General features: G+C 42.6%; 1 protein-coding gene across 1 annotated transcript in view; it reads right to left on the minus strand.

Annotated features, from left to right (window-relative positions):
- itpk1a (inositol-tetrakisphosphate 1-kinase a) overlaps window positions 1-18,405 on the minus strand; it is a 199,805-nt gene that overhangs the window by 55,508 nt on the left and 125,892 nt on the right. Inside the window, exons 4-5 of the mRNA XM_067991937.1 lie at window positions 10,195-10,320; window positions 7,092-7,209 (exon numbers count right to left, since the gene is read on the minus strand). Coding sequence (XP_067848038.1) covers window positions 7,092-7,209; window positions 10,195-10,320 — 244 coding nt within the window. The remainder of the gene's footprint in view (window positions 1-7,091; window positions 7,210-10,194; window positions 10,321-18,405) is intronic.

Here is an 18,405-nt window from a genome sequence, read left to right on the forward strand (position 1 = left end):
CTGTTTTTCACTTTGAAAATTGAGCCCTTGGTGTCTGACATAAGCTTCCCTTTTTTGCCTTGCATGGTCGTTGTCATCCAGGAGGCTCTAGATTTGGCAGTTCCACCCTTTTTCCTTGTGGGAACATGTTTACTCTGAACCCCTTGAATTTTCCCCTTGAATGCCTCCCACTGCTCTGACACCGATTTACCTTCAAGTAACTGTTTCTGGTCTACTTTTACTAAATCACTTCTCAGCTTAGTAAAATTGGCCTTTCCCCAATTTAGAACTTTTACTCCTGTTTCAACTCTGTCCTTTTCCATAATTGTGCTAAATCTAACTGAATTATGATCACTACTGCCAAAATGCTCTCCCACTGATACTCCTTCCATTTGCCCAGCTTCATTCCCTAAAACTAAATCCAGAACTACCCCCCTCTTGTTGGGCTTGCTACGTACTGGCTAAAAAAGTTCTCCTGAATGCAATTTACGAATTCTGCGCCCTCTATACCTTTTACACTGATTCTATCACATAGAATATTAGGGTAGTTGAAGTCCCCTACTATTACCACCCTATTGTTTTTGCACGTCTCAGAAATTTGTCTACATATTTGCTCTTTTATCTCCCTCTGACTATTTGGGGGTCTATAGTACGCTCCCAGTACTGTGACTGCCCCTTTTTTGTTCTTCAGCTCAACCCATATGGCGTCATTGGATGATCCTTCTAACATATCAGCCCTCCTCACAGCCGTAATTGTTTCTTTAACCAATATTGCCACTCCCCTCCTTCTTTATCCCCCTCTCTATCTCGTCTGAAAACCCCGTAACCAGGAACATTGAGCTGCCATTCCTGCCCCTGTTTAAGTTTAACAAAAGCGGAATTTCTGTTAATTAAGCCATTTCTATACATCTTGGTCAATTAAACACTTTGTTCACAAGTTGAATAATATTGAGTTGGTGCCTAATTTGGAAATTTTCCATCAGGTACATACGCGTATGAAGTACAGAGTTAGAGACCAACACATGACTGAGTTGACAAAAGGTTGAACTCTCCAATGACATCAGTTTCACAAATTATCCAATATAACAGAAACAAAAGCACCTCATCAGCTAGCTTGGCCAGCCAATATACATCAACCTAAAGTTCCAATCTTAGTAACTAGGCATCCAATTAACTAATACGTGCAGATTAAGGGGAATTCAAACATTGGTTGAAGAACTAAATCTAATCAACAGAATTGTCATAAGGCAACAGCTTCATGTAGATGAACCTCTTTCATCTGCTGCTAATCAAGCTAACACATTACTGCCCAGAGCTAACACATTACTGCCCAGAGCTAACACATTACTGCCCAGTCGTGTACTTTTAAGTGGATTAAACTGTTAAACATAGTACAGGAAATCTTTTAAACCTAATGCAGCAGATGGCCGTCTAGACACCACACATGGGGACATTCTACGGCCAGAACCAGAACCACACAATATGTGCTACTGCAAAGTGAAAAGCAGCATCAGCTTTTTTTCACCTTTTAAATAAAAAGCCTATTAAAACATTCCAGATCTTTACTTGCGTGACTGAGAGTTCTTGTTACATGGTTAACAGACCAGGCTACAGGATGTAAGGGTTGAAGGCTACTTTAGCTCAGCAGTTAAAGGGGAAAAGAAAATGGTTTAGAATCAGAGCAGCATACTCTTCTCAGGAATCAAAATTAAGCTTTGAGCAGTATTTATGTAAACAGATGTGGAGATGCCGGTGATGGACTGGGGTTGACATATGTAAACAGATACCAGGGAGGGAGCTCAAGGCTGTAAATCAACTTTCTGGGGTTCAGAAGATGCTCAGAAAGTTTACTGAAGCGATCATACTTCCCTCCTACTGCTTGTTACCCTTCTTCCTTCTGAAGCTCGATATCTCTCTCGAGTATCCTTCATGCAGCACACACTATTAACAAGGTAGTGAAATTCTCTGAAATTCAGGTTTTAAAATATCTTCCCCCAACTTTGTCCTTTCTTGAAGGAACTGCCTAATTTTGGGGTACAGATCCTACTCCAGGAAACCTCCATTTGTGAACTTGGGACAGCGAGTGTTGGTTATTCAAACATAGCACCCTAAAGTATTTAACAGAAATGGGTGGTTTAAACAAAGTGTTAAAATAGCGACAACGGTTGGTAATGGGTTAATTTTTAAAAAAACATGAGGGGTTTTGATAAAGAGGGAGAAACTGTTTCCACTGGCAGGAGGTTCAGTAACTAGAGGACACAGATTTAAGGTAATTGGCAAAAGAACCAGAGGGGAGAGGAGGAGAATTTTTTTTTATTCAGTGAGTTGTTATGATCTGGAATGCACTGTCTGAAAGGGTGGTGGAAGCAGATTCAATAATAACTTTCAAAATGAAATTGGATAAATACTTGAAGGGGAAAAAATTGCAGGGCTATGGGGAAAGAGCAGGGGTATGGGACTAATTGGATAGCTCTTTCAAAGAGTTAGCACAGGCATGATGGGCTGAATGGCCTCCTTCTGTGCTAAATGGTTCTATGATATGAAATTCCCTCTTTAACAAGGGATTCCATTACAAGATCATGTTTAAAAAAATCCTCAACTATACTACAATAATTTAATGGCAACAATTAACTCAAAAGGTATGCATCTATTGAACATCTGAACTGGCATTCAAACCTACCTTGTGCCAAATTAAACCTGTTGTTGCATGTCACAAGAAACACTGATCTCCTTGTTCATCATTGCCTAATTAGCTTTAGTAGCAAAATGCTTAGAATGAAGGGAAGCAGAAAATCCTGGAGCAGACTCTGGGCAAAGAGTCCGCTCAATGATTCTTGACAGTTTATTTCCATACCCTTCGCATACGGGGAGACATTTCACCTCAGTCGCAAATGAAAGCCAAAAAGTCGACTGGGGAATAAAGCTGCTTCCCCCTTTTAGATTCACGCCAATTTTTTTGCTTACATTAGCGTGGAGGGAAGTGCACCTGATAAAACTTCAGTCAGTCTAATAAAATCTGTAATTGTCTCATTTAATTAGAGTATCTTACCCAAAGATCCAGGACTAGTGGGAGCTCCCATGGTATTCCATTGGTTTCAGCCAAGTTAAACAAACCTTGAGCTACATGCTTCATAAATCCCTGATGAACTGCGGGTATTTCAATCAAACAAATGTGTCAGTACACTAGATTGATTTTAGATAGGCCTCTGGCCTTGATGGGATTGTTTATGGGGTTTCTTCAGTACAAGATACCCACAAGGAACTGCAGTAACTACATCTTGTTTAACATTCTGCAGGACTATATGAACTGTATTTAGTCTATGACATTTTAGCTGGTTACACAATTTATTTTTTGGCTTGTTTAAACACTATTCTCTTTTCAAAAGCATTCATTTAACCCTCAAATCATCCTGGTCCCAAGGACAGAGTGCCAGCCAGTTATTCTATGCAAGGCTACTGGTTTAAAGAGGAGGTGGTTTCTCTGCCAGAGGTCAGGTTAGACTAGTTCTGAAATATATTTAAATGACAAATCAGTCGAAATGATTGTAGTTGTTTGGAACCATGAAAATAAAATGATTTTTAAAAGACTTCAACAAAACAGAAAAAGCTCGTCATCCTTCCCTTACCTTTGGCCTTTAGCTCTTTTTCTCGTCACACTTTATTTTAATCGATACTACCCTAGCCATTACTCCCTAATTAGGGTGCAGTGTTTTCAGTCACAAAAGACCTGAGCTACAGCCAAGCTTCTTTATTCAGCACAACCATGCCTCTCCAGAGCACCGGCTTTGGCAGCCATACAAAAGGGTATTATTAAGGTTGAGCATTCAAAACTCAGCCATAGTGCGTTGTTGCTAGTTGAGAATTCAGTTGTTTTTTTTTTACAATTTGTTCTAGGGATGTGGGCAGTTCTGGCAAAACTGCATTTATTACCCGTCCCTAGTTGCCCTTGTTGGTGGCGGGATTTCTCAGTCAGCGAAGTTATTAGTGGTGAGTCGCTTTCTCAGTCAGAGAGCAAGTTATTGGTGGTGGGCTACTTTCTCAGTCAGTGAGCAGGTTATTGATGGCGGGCTACTTTCTCAGTCAGTGAGCAGGTTATTGATGGCGGGCTACTTTCTCAGTCAGTGAGCAGGTTATTGATGGCGGGCTACTTTCTCAGTCAGTGAGCAGGTTATTGGTGGTGGGCTACTTTCTCAGTCAGTGAGCAGGTTATTGGTGGCGGGCTTTCTCAGTCAGTGAGCAGGTTATTGGTAGGTAGGTGTTATTTAATGGCACTACTGATGACTCCTTCCAACACTCAGTCCCTGTGTACTGAAGTGAAGCCATCACCTGCAGTTCTTCAGTGGTTTGGCCTTCCAAAGCTATTAACTGAATATCCCCAAGTCCGGGTGATGCTCCAAAGACTCAATCCATCTCATTAAAACCTCCAGAACTTTACACACAACTGTTGGAAGGATGAATTATGTAGCACAGTTGATTGTGGTTCTCCAGTGATTAAAGAGCAGGTAAATGTACCGGCCAGTGTGGCACTGAGCCTTAGGTTTGATCTCTGCTCTTTGCTAGGTTAGCCGACATCCTGGGCAGCTGTTAGGTCAAACACTAACTGCCTCCATCCCCTCTATATTCAATAGGAGACTTCTCTTTTTAGCCAAGTGATGATCGCATTGGCCATCAGAATTTCTGTCAGCCATTAAAAGTATCTAACAGGAAGTCTCTAGAATACTGATGCAGTGGCTGAGCCTGTCTGAAGCCCACCCCTTTTAAATATTGCTGCAGTTTGACAGGCACTGCTCCTCAGATTTATAACTGTTTTCAATTGAAGTCTAAACACAGGCAGAGAAATTGCAGCTTGCTAGCACTGCAGCATCAACTAGGGTGACAGGTTGGCTGAGTGACAGATAAAATACAGAACAAGGAAATCAGTCTTGAAATCCGGATAACTGAAGATTTCAGCTTAAAGAGTCCAGTGTTTCCATAGGTGTGGAATGCTGACCCTCCTTTCTATGAACTTCAGCATATAGGACATAAGAGGGGGAAAGGGAAAGATTTAGGCAGTGCATACGTCCACTCATGTCAAGGCAGTCACGCTCCCAGTTCTGCTCTGTTTGAAATTCTCTCCACCCTGAGCTATTACCTATTTCTTCCTATTCCCGCTCCTGTCATTGTGGATTTATATTTCAGTGTAGTTCCATAGGCGCCATTAGTCTGCCTGTACCTTGCCCGTGACTCTTCTCCATGTCTGAGCCTAGAGCCCGGGCCCTCTCTGTAAGGCTCAGTACCAAACTACCAAACCAGCAGGGGGAGCTATCACACACTTCTGCATGATGAACTCTTCAGCCGAACAGAGACAAGTCCATCTTTATTCAACAACTTGCATTTTTATAGAGCTTTTATGGTAGCAAAATGCTCCAAGGCGCTTCACAGGAGCGTAATCAAACTAAAAAAAAATTAACATCGAGCCAAAGGAGGAAACATTAGGACAGGTGACCCAATGCTTGGTCAAAGAGGTAGGTTTTAAGGAGTGTCTTAAAGGAGGAGAGGTGGAGAGGTTTAGGGAGGGAATTCCAGAGCTTCAGACTTAGGCATCCGAAATTCAGGAAATATAAAGTGAATGGGCAGAACAATCGCAGATGAAATTTAATGCAGACGGTTGTAATGTACTGAACATAGGAGGGAAAAATGGTCAACACACTTACTCCATGAATGGTGTTGAAATAACTAAGAATGAAGTTGAAAGTAGACTTGGTGCTAAACATGCTCAACCTGTGCAGGGCAGCAATTATCTGCCAATGGAATGTTGAACTCCATAGCAATAAACAATAGAACACAAGTCAGAGCGAGCCATGATCACACAGTACAGTGTTCTGGTCAGATTAAACCTTGAATACTATGTTGAGTTATGGTCGCTGAGAAACATGGGAGACATTCAAGCACTGGAGGTACATCTCTGAGAGAAGCCATGAGGCTAATCCCTAGGGTTAAAGGTCTGAGTTATGGGGAAGGTGGGAGAAACATAGGCTTTTCAGACTGGGAATGAGGCATCTGAGAGGTGATCTTAGAGGTGTACAAGGTTTGAGGGAAAAACATACATACGCACATAGATGGATAGATAGATAGAATGAATTGTGTGCCAATTTTGCACACAGCAAGGTCCCACAAGCAGCAATGTGATAATGAGCAGATAATCTGTTTTTTGTGATGTTGGTTGAGGGGTAAATATTGGCCAGGGCACCGGGGAGAACTACTCTGCTCTTCTTCAAATAGTGCCATGAGATCTTTTCCGTCCATCCAAGAGGACAGACGGGGCCTCAGTTTAAACTGACTAATATCAAGGGTTCAGAGGAGTGGAAGATATACGCAGTGAGGTTGGATTGGATGAGGTTCTGGAAGCATTTGAAGACAAAGACAAAGATCCTAAAATTAATTCACCGGGCACAGGGATCCGCTGGAGCTTGGCAAGAACAGGACCGATGGACGTGCAGGACTGGGTGTTAGCTGCAGTATTCTGAGTAAATTGCATTTTGGGAAATGTGGCAGTGGGGAGGCCGACAAGAAGATGATAAAAGCATAAATTAGGGGTTCAGCAGCACGGGGTGGGGAAAGAGAGTTCAGGGCAAAGATGGGCAATATTTTGGAGGTGAAAGAATGGCAATGGTTCACATGTGCAGGAATTACATAGTTCAGGATTAAGCAGTATGCCACGGTTCTGCACCTTAGGATTTAGCCTCAGTTCACAGCTAGGAAGCTTGAGGGCATAGCAGATCCAGGGAAAGAATTGGGAGCACAGCTCATGCTCGTTAAAATTCACTCCTCACATCCCAAATACTTTGGCCATTATCATAAGGTGACCGTTACACGTCATGTCCTGTAATACAATAAAACTCATCACCCAACAGCCATAGCTTTTAAATAAGGTTGGGATATTTACATTCAGAGGGCTTAGTTTGTGATGACATAAAGCAACTCTTCAGAAAACATGGATTTTGGGGGTCTCCCAAACCCTCATATAATTTATAATGAGTGCGTAAGCATGTATGTATAAAAATAGATAATTAGCAAACCAATGCAAATCTAACGTCCGTTTTGAGTTAAAACAATAAAGTTTTTCTACATACCTTGCATGTAGCCTTCAAGTCTGCGGATCAGCTCATATGACCTGCATCTATCTAGGAGGGTCCTGATCGCAGGGAGAGGGTCCAGAATGATGGTCTCTGGGTGTGCGTCAATGTAATCCTGAAAACACAGACACGGTACTTGAGCATTTTTCCTCAGGATATTTTCCTACCTTGACATCTTTTGTAGATCCCCCACGTTGTTTTTCTTGTTGCCTATTTTCCCCACTCCTCCTCTGTTGAATCTTTCGTGGGGTGGTTCTGCAGGTAGTCCGTTGGTAGCTCGCCCAAATCATTACCACTAGCCTAGCCAGTGAGCGTTGCCAGGCCACTGGGGACATCCCAGCCATCCTTGCTTGATCTCCACATGCAGAAGGGTCACTCAATAGTGGATAACAGTTCATTTTCCTCTCCCTACCCCAAGCGTACAAAGTCAAACAGAGGTCCCACCTCTGGTCTATATGGTTCCGTTAGACCAGGTGACACATCAAGCAGTTCAGGTCCTTAAGGTTCAAGACAGTGTTTTCATAATTCAGTCTTCAAGCTTGTAGGAGGGGGAAAAGGGCACAAAACGCAATTACCTTGATCAGAAAATGGTATGTTTTGTAGGAGAGACCAGGCGGGGCAGAGGGAGAGGTGGGCATCCTCAGAAACCAAAAGGGGTGAGGAAGCAAAGAGATCTGGAGATGGATGGGAAAGAGCAGATAACAGAAGGACTTTGAATGCAGAGGCAGAGTGGCTGGAGGGAGGTGGTCAGTGGGATGCAGAATCTAGAGGAGACGAGTACCACAGTTAAGTAAGTATGGTGATACAGGACCACATGACAAGGAGATTGTTTTTTGCAACATCTTTCCAGCATTCCCACTTCCTAGTGAAGTCATCAGGCTAAGCCTATACTGAACAAATCCAGCAACAACTGAACCAGAAGAAAAGACGATCTGTAAACATTACAGCACCAAGAGCAAACTGCCTCCAATCTACGACATTGAGTTAGCAGGGGCAAACCACAGGAAAATTGGACTGGGAGGAGCACACGCCCCTAAAGGAGCATGACTGATTTTCTGTCCCTTTAAATTAATGGACAGAAATACTGGGCTGTGTTAGGGCAGTAGCCCCTCCCTACCCGATTATCTTGTACTCACTACCCCAGGCACAGGAATGGGAAAATCTGCTCTTTGGAGTTCTACAGTTTTTAGATCCTGGGAAAGAATGAGTTACAGTAGGAGACTGTGCAATGACTCGATTTCAATAAAGTGAGGATGGAGGGAGGAGGAAGAGCACACACGCAGCATTTTTGGAGCTTAGGGGAAACAACGCTGGAATTAAATAAAATCAGCATAATTTTGACTCAGAATATCTTGTTATGGTTTTGGAATAAGATAACTTCAAGTCTAATCTTTTGGATATATCAGCAAAGCAGGACAAAATCAATAGCAATAAACTGGAGTGGTGTTCAACTTTAACATGAACATTTCAATAAACAACACAGTACACAAGGTTTATTTGTTTTATAAAATGTGGGTCAGGGCCAGAGGTTATTCATTGCATGACTGAAGAGACAAGACTGGAATGATTCAGCAAAGTAATTGAAGAAAAATGAGACTCTGGAGACATTAGGATGAACTGGATCTCATAGGTCTCCTCGTCGGGGGAGGGGGGAGGTGTACTGCCTAGACACAGTTGCTGGAGTTTGAGAGATTCTGAAAATAGAAATATCATTATGAAAGGTTTTATATAGATTAAAGGGAAAGGTGTTTTTAGTGACACATATATCCTGTGATACAATGCAGCACATGTAACTCACCTGTGTGATTCTTTTGGAGTAAGGAGTTCTGGAAAGGCAAGACCCTCATTCAGAGAAGAGCAAGTCAATCCTGTATGGCTGTCTACTGTATGGCTCCTGCAGGCTAGGTACATGGGACATTTGATGAACTTGACCAGGAATGAGACCAAAAACAGAATAAAAGTCACAGGAGCTCCCTCAACAGTAGTGCTGCATAGGCCAGGGAGATCTTCAGTTCTGAGGTAGCTGATGGCACATTAGTGCTACAAATGTTCTCCATGCCTTGAGTTTGGGAATCACCTATGGCTCCTGGTTGCTATCTGGTAACCTCTGTTGGAACTGCTTGTCTGGGCATCAGATGAGGAAGCCTTGGCTGTGACATTGCCCGAAGCTGAATGGCCTCCTAATGCTCACTGTCAAGACTCAACACATAAATAATGGCTACCTGGACAAGCAACAAAGGGCAATTAGCGCCCATGGAATCATGTCCAACAAGGAATCAGTGCCTTTAGAGACAGGAGAATGTGGCAGGCAGTAGAGCACATTTCATTATGCCAATCAGTAATAAGGATAACTTGGGAAAAGAAAATGTGGTCAATATCCAATTAGTTCCTGGCCATTTTCTTCAGTATTCAGCACAGTAACAATGAATTATTCATGGCGGCATTAAGTTTCATGAAGAATATTAGTTTATCAGTTCGATGTGATGCAATAGAAATTGAATCCAGCTGCGTTTTGCTTATGAAACTAGAAACTTGTTTTGACCTAGGCCTTTTGATGTATTTACAATATTTAAATACTTTATTTTTCAATTGTGAAATAAATGCTTTTTTCATTTTACACTGAAGGAGTGCCATCGATAGCAAATGGACTGTACCCCCACAGTCAATGCCACTCTAATGTAAAGGACCCAACCTCCAGAGACACACATTTCCGTGGACGTCACCAGCTGCTGTCAGCTCTCATTTGAAACTATAACTGCAAAGCCAGATATCCTTCCTTTCAGTTATGAGAATTGTAGGCTTTTGATCTCCACTAGGCCTCGATTTGGAGTGGCAACACTAGCTAAAATTAAACAGTGGAGAATGGCGCACAAGGTATTGGGTCTCCGGTAAAGCACTTCTCCTGAGAACACTTGTGAGAATATAAAAGTGCCTCCAGCTGCCCTTCTAGTGAACTGTAATCTTCCTTAGTGTGTGTGTTACCAAACATAAAGGACGGCAGGACAAGAGACTGTCAATTGCTTCCATTTTGGATTGGGGCAGAAGTGCCCCCCATTACAGGGTGTGTTGGTGTTTTATAGGGCCGGGATAGCGTCCTCACCTGAAATCTCTGAACCAGTTCCTGGGACTGTGCATCATTTTGGTCCGCCTCCAGAATGACATCGGTCAGTTTGTGGATGATAACATCAAGTGGTCCCTGGTCCTCGATTGGTTTTTCCAGATCGAGCTGCAAAAAGTACAGAATGAAAGTTTCTCTTTAGTTTTAAAATATGGCTTCTCTTCTCCGGATCTCCAACAGACTGGTAACACAGAGGTACACTCCCTCATATTATTCAGCAATTCTAAACATGTTGTCTGTAACCGCATCTTAGGCATAGGCAAATCTTTTGGTAACTAATAAAAAGGTGACAAATGCATGTTTCAGGAATACTGAAATATGCATCAATCCACAATCAAATAAGCTGGTCCTCCAGTCCTATTTGATTGTAAAGTATCACAGATCAGGAACACCAGCTTAGAAACCCCAGCCCTGAAAATTCTTCCAGTTTTCTGGCATGAAAATCGCACAGGGGGAGGAATTTGGAGCAGAATTCAGCAACACCAGGCCTCCAGCCCTTTCTGGTCGCAAGGCAAAATTCTGACTGGTGTGTGTGTGGCGGGGGGGGGGGGGGGGGGGATGTGGGGGGGAGAGGAAACGAGGTATGAGCACTTCTTCTACCTGCCCTCTCTATCCTACAAGAATAGGACTGACGGGGTGACAGCCCTGCCAGATCCATCTATCCAATGGCCTAAATACAATACGGCTGAACAACGTAGGAGTCCTCGCCGTACAGGAGTGGAGCCTGCAATGCTGTTCCCCAATAGCAACCAATCTTAACTGCCATTAGAAAAAGCTGCAGATAAAGACTGGGATTTGGATGGGGTCAATGCTGGAGCATACTGGTGGGTGGAAGTCCCACGAGAACAAAATTGGGTTCAGTTTTGATGTCCCTCAGTGTCTAATAGCCAGCTGATACTCACTGGGCTTACATGTGAAGGAGGGCCACTTGGGTGAGGTACAAGAGGGTTGTTGGTGTCCACAGAAATATAGTCCAACATAAATCACTACTTTTAGGACAAGACTGGCAAATGGGAAGAAACCTGGGGGGCGGGGAAGAGGAGATATCACAATATTGAGACAAGTCGCAAGGTAACCAGGGAACAAGGATCACAAACGATGGGAAGAGTTTGGTGACAGTTCAAAACCAGGAATTTCAGGATCAATGAGGTACCTCATCACTTGTTGCAGACACAAACAGGAGACATAAGAGGTTGGAGCATGACTGTTCTCAAAAAAACTGGTGAATGGAGCGAGATTGGGGGGGTGGGGAAAGGGGCTGGGAAAATCCCTTCAAAGTTTGGTTAAAATCTGAAGCACTTTGTTGATAAAGTGACAAATGACAGTGATCTCTGGAGTGTCCCCGTGTTGGATACTTTTGCAAGTTGACACCAATCCTTTAATAATATCAGCAGTGAGCTGCGTTTCAACAGCCATTGATTGGCTGATCTGCAGAAAATCACATCACCATATTAAAGTTGACACTGTTAACTGATGTGCTGAATCAGTGCTGACAGACGCAGCATGGGGAATTGAGGGATGGTGCAATTCTACATTAACAAGATGAAGCTGCACTTCAGTGGGAATATGGCAACGGTTTATTACTAGCAACCTACATAGTACTTTAATACAATGATAAAGCTGAGTGCTGCGAGAGGATTCAGACAGGAAACAACTGAAGGCTTGGATCAGACCTAGGCCTGGAAATAATACTCACAAATAAGGCTTGGACAAGTACTGCTGATATGGGCGCAAACCCACTTTTGCTGATTTACACGCCTAGATCTTTTTGCTCCTCCATTGCTTAATATTTTTTTTTGATTCTTTATTTTTGTTTCCAAAATTCTACAATCCTGCATTTTTCTGTCATAAACTGCATCTGCCACTAATTCCCAAAGCCTGTTGATGTCCTTCTGTTGTTTCCTGTTTTCTACCTGGTAGTTTGCTGCTCCTCCCAGTTTGGTATCAGGATCAAACTTTGATATCCACCCCTTTACGTCTAAATCCAGATCTTTACACAGAAGTGGATTAGAAAGTAGTATCCCCCTGTCATAAACTGCTGCAGAATCCAAGAATTCTTTTTAAAAGATAATCAGCTAGTTGTTTGAATATAAAGAGGAATATTAAATGGGGAGCAAGTAGGAAAGCAGGATTAGACTGGGTGGCCTGGGTGAAAGAAAAACACCAGCAGAGGCCTGCTTCTGCGCTGTAGGATTCTATGAAAAAATTTAATATTTTGTTTTGTTCAAAAGAATACTGAAGTAACTGTCTTTCAATAATGGGAATTGTATTCTCACTGTAAAGTCACTAAAACTGAACTGCACTGATCATTGTGAACAATAGGCTGTGGGTTGGCGAAGCAGATTTTGAATGTTATAAGTGGCCATAGTGATCCATATTACAGGATTCCACTCTACTCTTGTATGTTTTTCTTATAAACTTACACAAAAAGATCTTCAAAGATAAACATGGCAGCACGTGAATTCATTGTACATTAAATTGAAAAGACACACAATTGAAAAATAGCAGGCCAAAGGTATTTTAGAGTACTTGTGGGACAAGTAACAACAGACTGGGTGGATGCCTTGTGGTAAATTTTAACTTTGAGCTGGGAGCCGGGGGTGGGGAGAAGGGAGGGGGAAACATGTTCGGGTGCAAAACCCAGAAGGTAAGTGGGCGGGTTGCGATATGAGGCCAATCGATTTCACTTCTGGGTATCGCGCCCAGCTGCCAGCCTGATTGACAGGCCAGGAAGAAGATCAGGGGATCAGGGAGGAGTACAGGAGCTGGGTCTTGGAGATCGGGTGAAGAGTCGGATTAGATGGAGGTCCACCATCTTAGTGGGGGGGAGAGGGGGGGAGGGGTTCCTGTTGGCCAGGTGAGCTCGTTGGGCCTGGATGAAGCACTCCTGCTCCTCCGGGCCCATGAGCAGTGCAATAAAAGGCACTCACCTCATGGATCCGGCCTTTCCCGTCTGCTTTCACCTGACATGATTTGGAAGCGATGGGAAACCCGAACAGGTAAGGTTAAATTAATTTTAATTGTCCAATGCACAAAATATTAAGTACCTCAATGAGATACATTGCCCTTTTAAGAATCGGCCCGCCGGCTTTAAGTGTGGGTGGGACTCCCTGGTGTCTGCTGTCCACAAGCAGACAAACCTGCCCGGGTTAAACCCTGAAGTGGCCGAGTTAGAGCCGGGATGCGATCCTATCCAAAAATCTGTTAATGTAATCTCCTACCCGCCCCCAACCCACCTGTTCTTGGGGGTTAAAATTTACCCCTAGGAATTATCTGCAAGAAATTAATGAACATTCCCACATATTGCACCATCTCTTCGCTATTGAGCTTTCCAGGCAACAACACAAGGAGTGCCAGTCTTCCGGTCACGTACATAGTCTTCCCAATCGAGTAACGTTCTAAAAATTAGTAACAACTGCCTACTGCTAAGTGATCCGTTGCCATGGTGAGTCACCATGCACCTGGCAGCATGGACGACACTGATTGGAGCCAAGCAAACATGTGTCATGTACCCTTACTGAGGTTCACTAGTGGAATAATTGGGAGCTGCAAAGGAAGTGGCCCTCTGGTTACCTAGTGATACAACATGTGCCCGGAGTGAAACATTCAATCACCCTTGTGACACTGTCACTCACCAACCCAGGAAAGATGTGCCAAGCAACACTGGTTTACATTCAGTCACACTTACGCATCAATATGGAGCAAAAGTAGGTTTTTACGATCATGGTGTAACATTCCTTCTATTGAGCCAACTGTGAAATGTGTGTTTACTATGCTGCACTGATAATCGATTTACCAGAGGGGTTAGACTGCTTTAGGGAATGTGTTATGTGCATCGTTTAAATGGGGTTTTTATGTTTTATTATTTCCCATCTCCAGCTCTCCAGGAGGCACCGGCTCTCACCGGGATACAGTGCCCATGGGTGACTGTCCAGTACCTCACCCACGTGACCCTAATTTGCGTGTGGGTTTTGACAGCAAATAGCAGTGGCCTATGGAGGACATCAAGCCGAGCTCAATCCTGTTCACACTCAGTACCCACACGTGCCCACTTCATGTTAAGTGTGTCCATGTGATTTATATCAATTAGTGTTAACTGTATTCAGGTTCTGCGTATCAATTGAGAACTCTCTTGTATCTAATTATAAGAGAACTGATCTAGAGTATGGTGTGAGTGTAATGTAGAGCTCTGTGAATAAAGGCTTGGAAGCAACTAAACACTAAACTGTAGTATTCTATCCTTCACCACCTGGCTATCCAATTTATAACACTTCAGGCTACATAACAATTAGGATGGTGGTGGGGGGGGGGGGGGGGCAGGGGCAGGGGCAGGAGCCCTGGATGATTTTCCACCCTTTAATTCCGGGGGCACTTCTGCCAATTGTAGTGCCCAGCTGCGATCAGCTAACTCACCTCTGAGCCATTAAAATGTTTAACTGGCTGTGACGCTGCCAAGCCCTCCGCCAATATATGTCAGGCATTATTTTTATATAGTGAAAGACTTCTGTTGTTCTACCATAATACAGGATTGTGTCACAGTCACTTGCTTAATGTGCCAGATATCATCCCCAGACATTCTAAATGGTGCCTGAATACATGTTCAAGACGTACATCAGTTGAAGCATGAAGGTTAGATATCCTTCACCACAGCATTTTATAGCTTCATTTGAGCTTCAGTAAAGGTCAATAATCCAATTTACTTCAGGTCTGTACAAGAGTCCTGTTGAGCTTCCTGTTCAAGTCAGGCGGAAAAAATGACCTGCTCGACCAGCAAACTGAAAAGTTGCGGCACCAATTTTCTACCACTGGATGTCATAACAGTGCTTTTCAATATTGCACTGTAGAATGTTACAGAACACTGGTGTGCTACGTACCAGCAGTAAAAGGGTGCTACAGAAAGATTTTGATCAAAGTACCTGTGTGCACTGGGGAGGAAGCACTGTCATAGGAACATAGGAACATTCAGTTCCTCGAGCCTGTTCCGCCATTCAATTAAATCACGGCTGATCTGTATCTTAACTCCATTTACCCGCCTTGGTTCCATATCCCTTTATACCCTTACCTGACAAAAATCTGTCATGTTAACCCAAATAACTTTGCACATCAGCAACCAAGATGTTTGATGGTTCTGGTCAAATTTTAATTGAATGGAAGAGTTGGAAGATTGAAGGAGTCAAAGTGAGTCCCCAATGATTTTTTGGCTAGACTTACATTCTGGCTTGGAAAATTGAGCCATATACCTCCAGTATGAAGAGGAAAAGGAGATGCATAGAATAAAAGAGGTTACCATAAACAGTAAAACAAATCAGAAGGGTTAAAATCATCACACAGTGCACTATCGAGTCTTTATACCTAAACAGATATTAATCTTAACACAGACAGTACATATGGCACCATTTATTTTCCCCTGCAAAACACTTAAGAGCTGGGGGGAGAAGCTTTAAGTGTTAAAAAGCTCCAGTTTAAACATTCCAAGAGGAGTGGTGAGGTTTTCTTCTAAAAACAATCCCCAAATGTCTCCAGATGTTTGAGGCCAATTATTTAAAGTAATAGAGCTTCTCAAAACCGACTAGCTCTCAACATCAACACCTGCCTGAACCCCTATTCCAAACAGCTTCTGAAAACATGCCGTTTGGGTCTTGCACTTTTTCACTTCCAAACTGTTCTTTCCGTCCCCAAACCCAACACCAGCTAGGGACATACATTTAAAAAGAAACTGTGCATTTGCAGTTCCATATAAAATATGAGCTCGTCCCTGTTTTATAAAAACACATATCTAAAAAAAAAATTCACATTTAACTAGCACCTTATGAAGTCTTGCAGAATCATTTCAAAAGTGCTTCACATACAATGAATTACTTTGAAGTAGTGCTAGATAGGCAAATGCAACAGCCATTTTGCAAACAGCAAGATCTGATGAGATGAATTACCAGTTAATCCATTTTTTGGCAGAGTTAGCAGGATGTTATGTTGGCTCAGTCACCGGAGAATTCCCTGCTCTTCTTCAAATTGTGCAAAGGGATTTTTTAAGTCCACCTGAACAGACAGGTGGAGCCTTAGTTTGATGCCTCATCTGAAAGAGTACACCACAAACAATGCAACACCTCCTTCGCACTGCACTGAGAGGTGTCAGCCTACATTATGCGCTCAAGTTCTTGACTGGAGCTTGAACCCACAAACTTCTGATTCAGAGGCAATAATATTATTGCCCAAAAGTATAAAAATGGATGGTTCACTATCAGATGCACAACCACTATTTGAATGTGCAGCCAGAAGGTAACAATACTAGCTCCCAACATCTATATCTGCCTGAACCCCTATTCCAAACACTGAACAGTTGTCTGACAATGGAGATACAAGGGGAATGCAGGGAACATCAGACATGATCTAGTTTCTATCCTCCACGTATTAAAGCTGGATGGGAACCTGTGACTGTGTGTAACTGGAGCTGCATTATGTAAACTAGGGTTTTAGATATTTACCAGCTGGATGCTGCAAACCCAGAATGAGCTGAAAGAGTCTCCTCAGGTAAACAGTGCACAGTTGTATTCTAAATCAAACTAAAAATGGATTTGCATTACATGCAAACTGCCAGTACAAAGCCGCAAAGAAATCAATCCTCATTGTCAGAATGTCACTTAAACAAGAAGTTATTAAAGGTTGCCCTGTAGTGACAAAAGCTATTCAATTTTCTGTAGGTTTTACATGCTAAAGTGCACAGCAGCAGCCCTCAGTTGGTTGGCTCCATTCCTCCCTATTGTTTTCTAATAACTTTTTAAAAAAATGACCTAATAGCAGAGCTTCAATCATCGGCCTCTGGTAAAAGCAGCTAACCCGCAAAAAAAGGCCTCGAGGCAGATAAACAGCTTACTGACAGGATTCCTCCGAAATCCGAGAACACAAAAGGCAAAATAAAAAGACTTGATCGCTTGAGCACTCCAAGCCCGGTGACATACGCTAGTGGTGCAAGCGCTCAGCATTGGAAACATGCTTCAAAGAACAGGTCACTATTGCAGGCAGTCAATGCAATGAAATGCCTTTTGAAGTTTTTGTTGGCACCAGGACCTTACCCATTATTCTCACTTACTGCACTTTGCTAAGAAATGCCCTGTGGAGCTAGCGATTTGGAAAAAAGTACTGAATGCCAGAGCAAATGGGCATACAAAGTACAATCAGATTTTTATACCCAGAAAGCTACACTAAATTATACAGATTAAAAAACTTCCTGTCTATAAATCCTTACTTCCTGCTGTCACGTTTTTGTCACACTTGTGTGTCAACTTTTTCCATTATAAATTCCCATGTCCACATTTATTATGGAATCTGCCTATGTAAACTTGTCGTGCTGGAATTACACCCTCTCATCAGTGATGGTGCTGTTGTTCCTCACTCCTGTGTCTCCCAGCCCCTCCGCCTGTACTGCAGAGAAACTCTTGTGCTCCAATCACTTCTTTCCAAATTATGCTAAGTTTCCAATTGGAATAGAAATAATATAAAATCAATGTATTGTGCAAAAATAGGATAGAACATATGACATTAAAATTGAGAATTCCCCAGCTATTTTTCGAATAGCTCCATGGGATCTTTTACATCCATGAAGTCAGGCATTTACGTCTCATTCGAAAGACAGCATCTGTGTCAATGCAGCACCCCCTCAGTACAGCACTAAAGTGTCAGCCTAGAACCCACAACCGTCTGGCTCAGGAGTCAAGTGTGCTACCACTGAACCGAGGCTGATCTACAATTATAGATCTATACATAAATATAAAATATATCTGCGTCTCTGGGCTAAATGATTGCCATCTGTGCAGTAAACTTCCATGATTCTTTATATACAGGATTATTTAGTGATCACTGACACCAAGGAAATGGTTTGAAGGAGTTAAGGATATCAACAATATTACAGTGAACAATATATGGCAGACTCTCTATACAGCTCAGTGTTTATGAGGGAGAATTAAACATACTATAAGTATGAATACATTCAGAGGTCTGACATTTACAAAGTCCCACCATTTCATACCACAATAAGGATGCTGTCAACATTATTGGAGTTTTAATTTCAAACGGTGATTTAGGGAGCCTTACAAATCACAAGTATGTACAAGATCACAGTACAAAGTTCAGATACCGTTGCGTTCTGCTTGGATACTTTCACAGATCGCTTATATTCCACACATCCACCTTCAAACT

The sequence above is a fragment of the Heptranchias perlo genome, chromosome 10, assembly GCF_035084215.1.
Source record: "Heptranchias perlo isolate sHepPer1 chromosome 10, sHepPer1.hap1, whole genome shotgun sequence".
NCBI lineage: Eukaryota > Metazoa > Chordata > Chondrichthyes > Hexanchiformes > Hexanchidae > Heptranchias > Heptranchias perlo.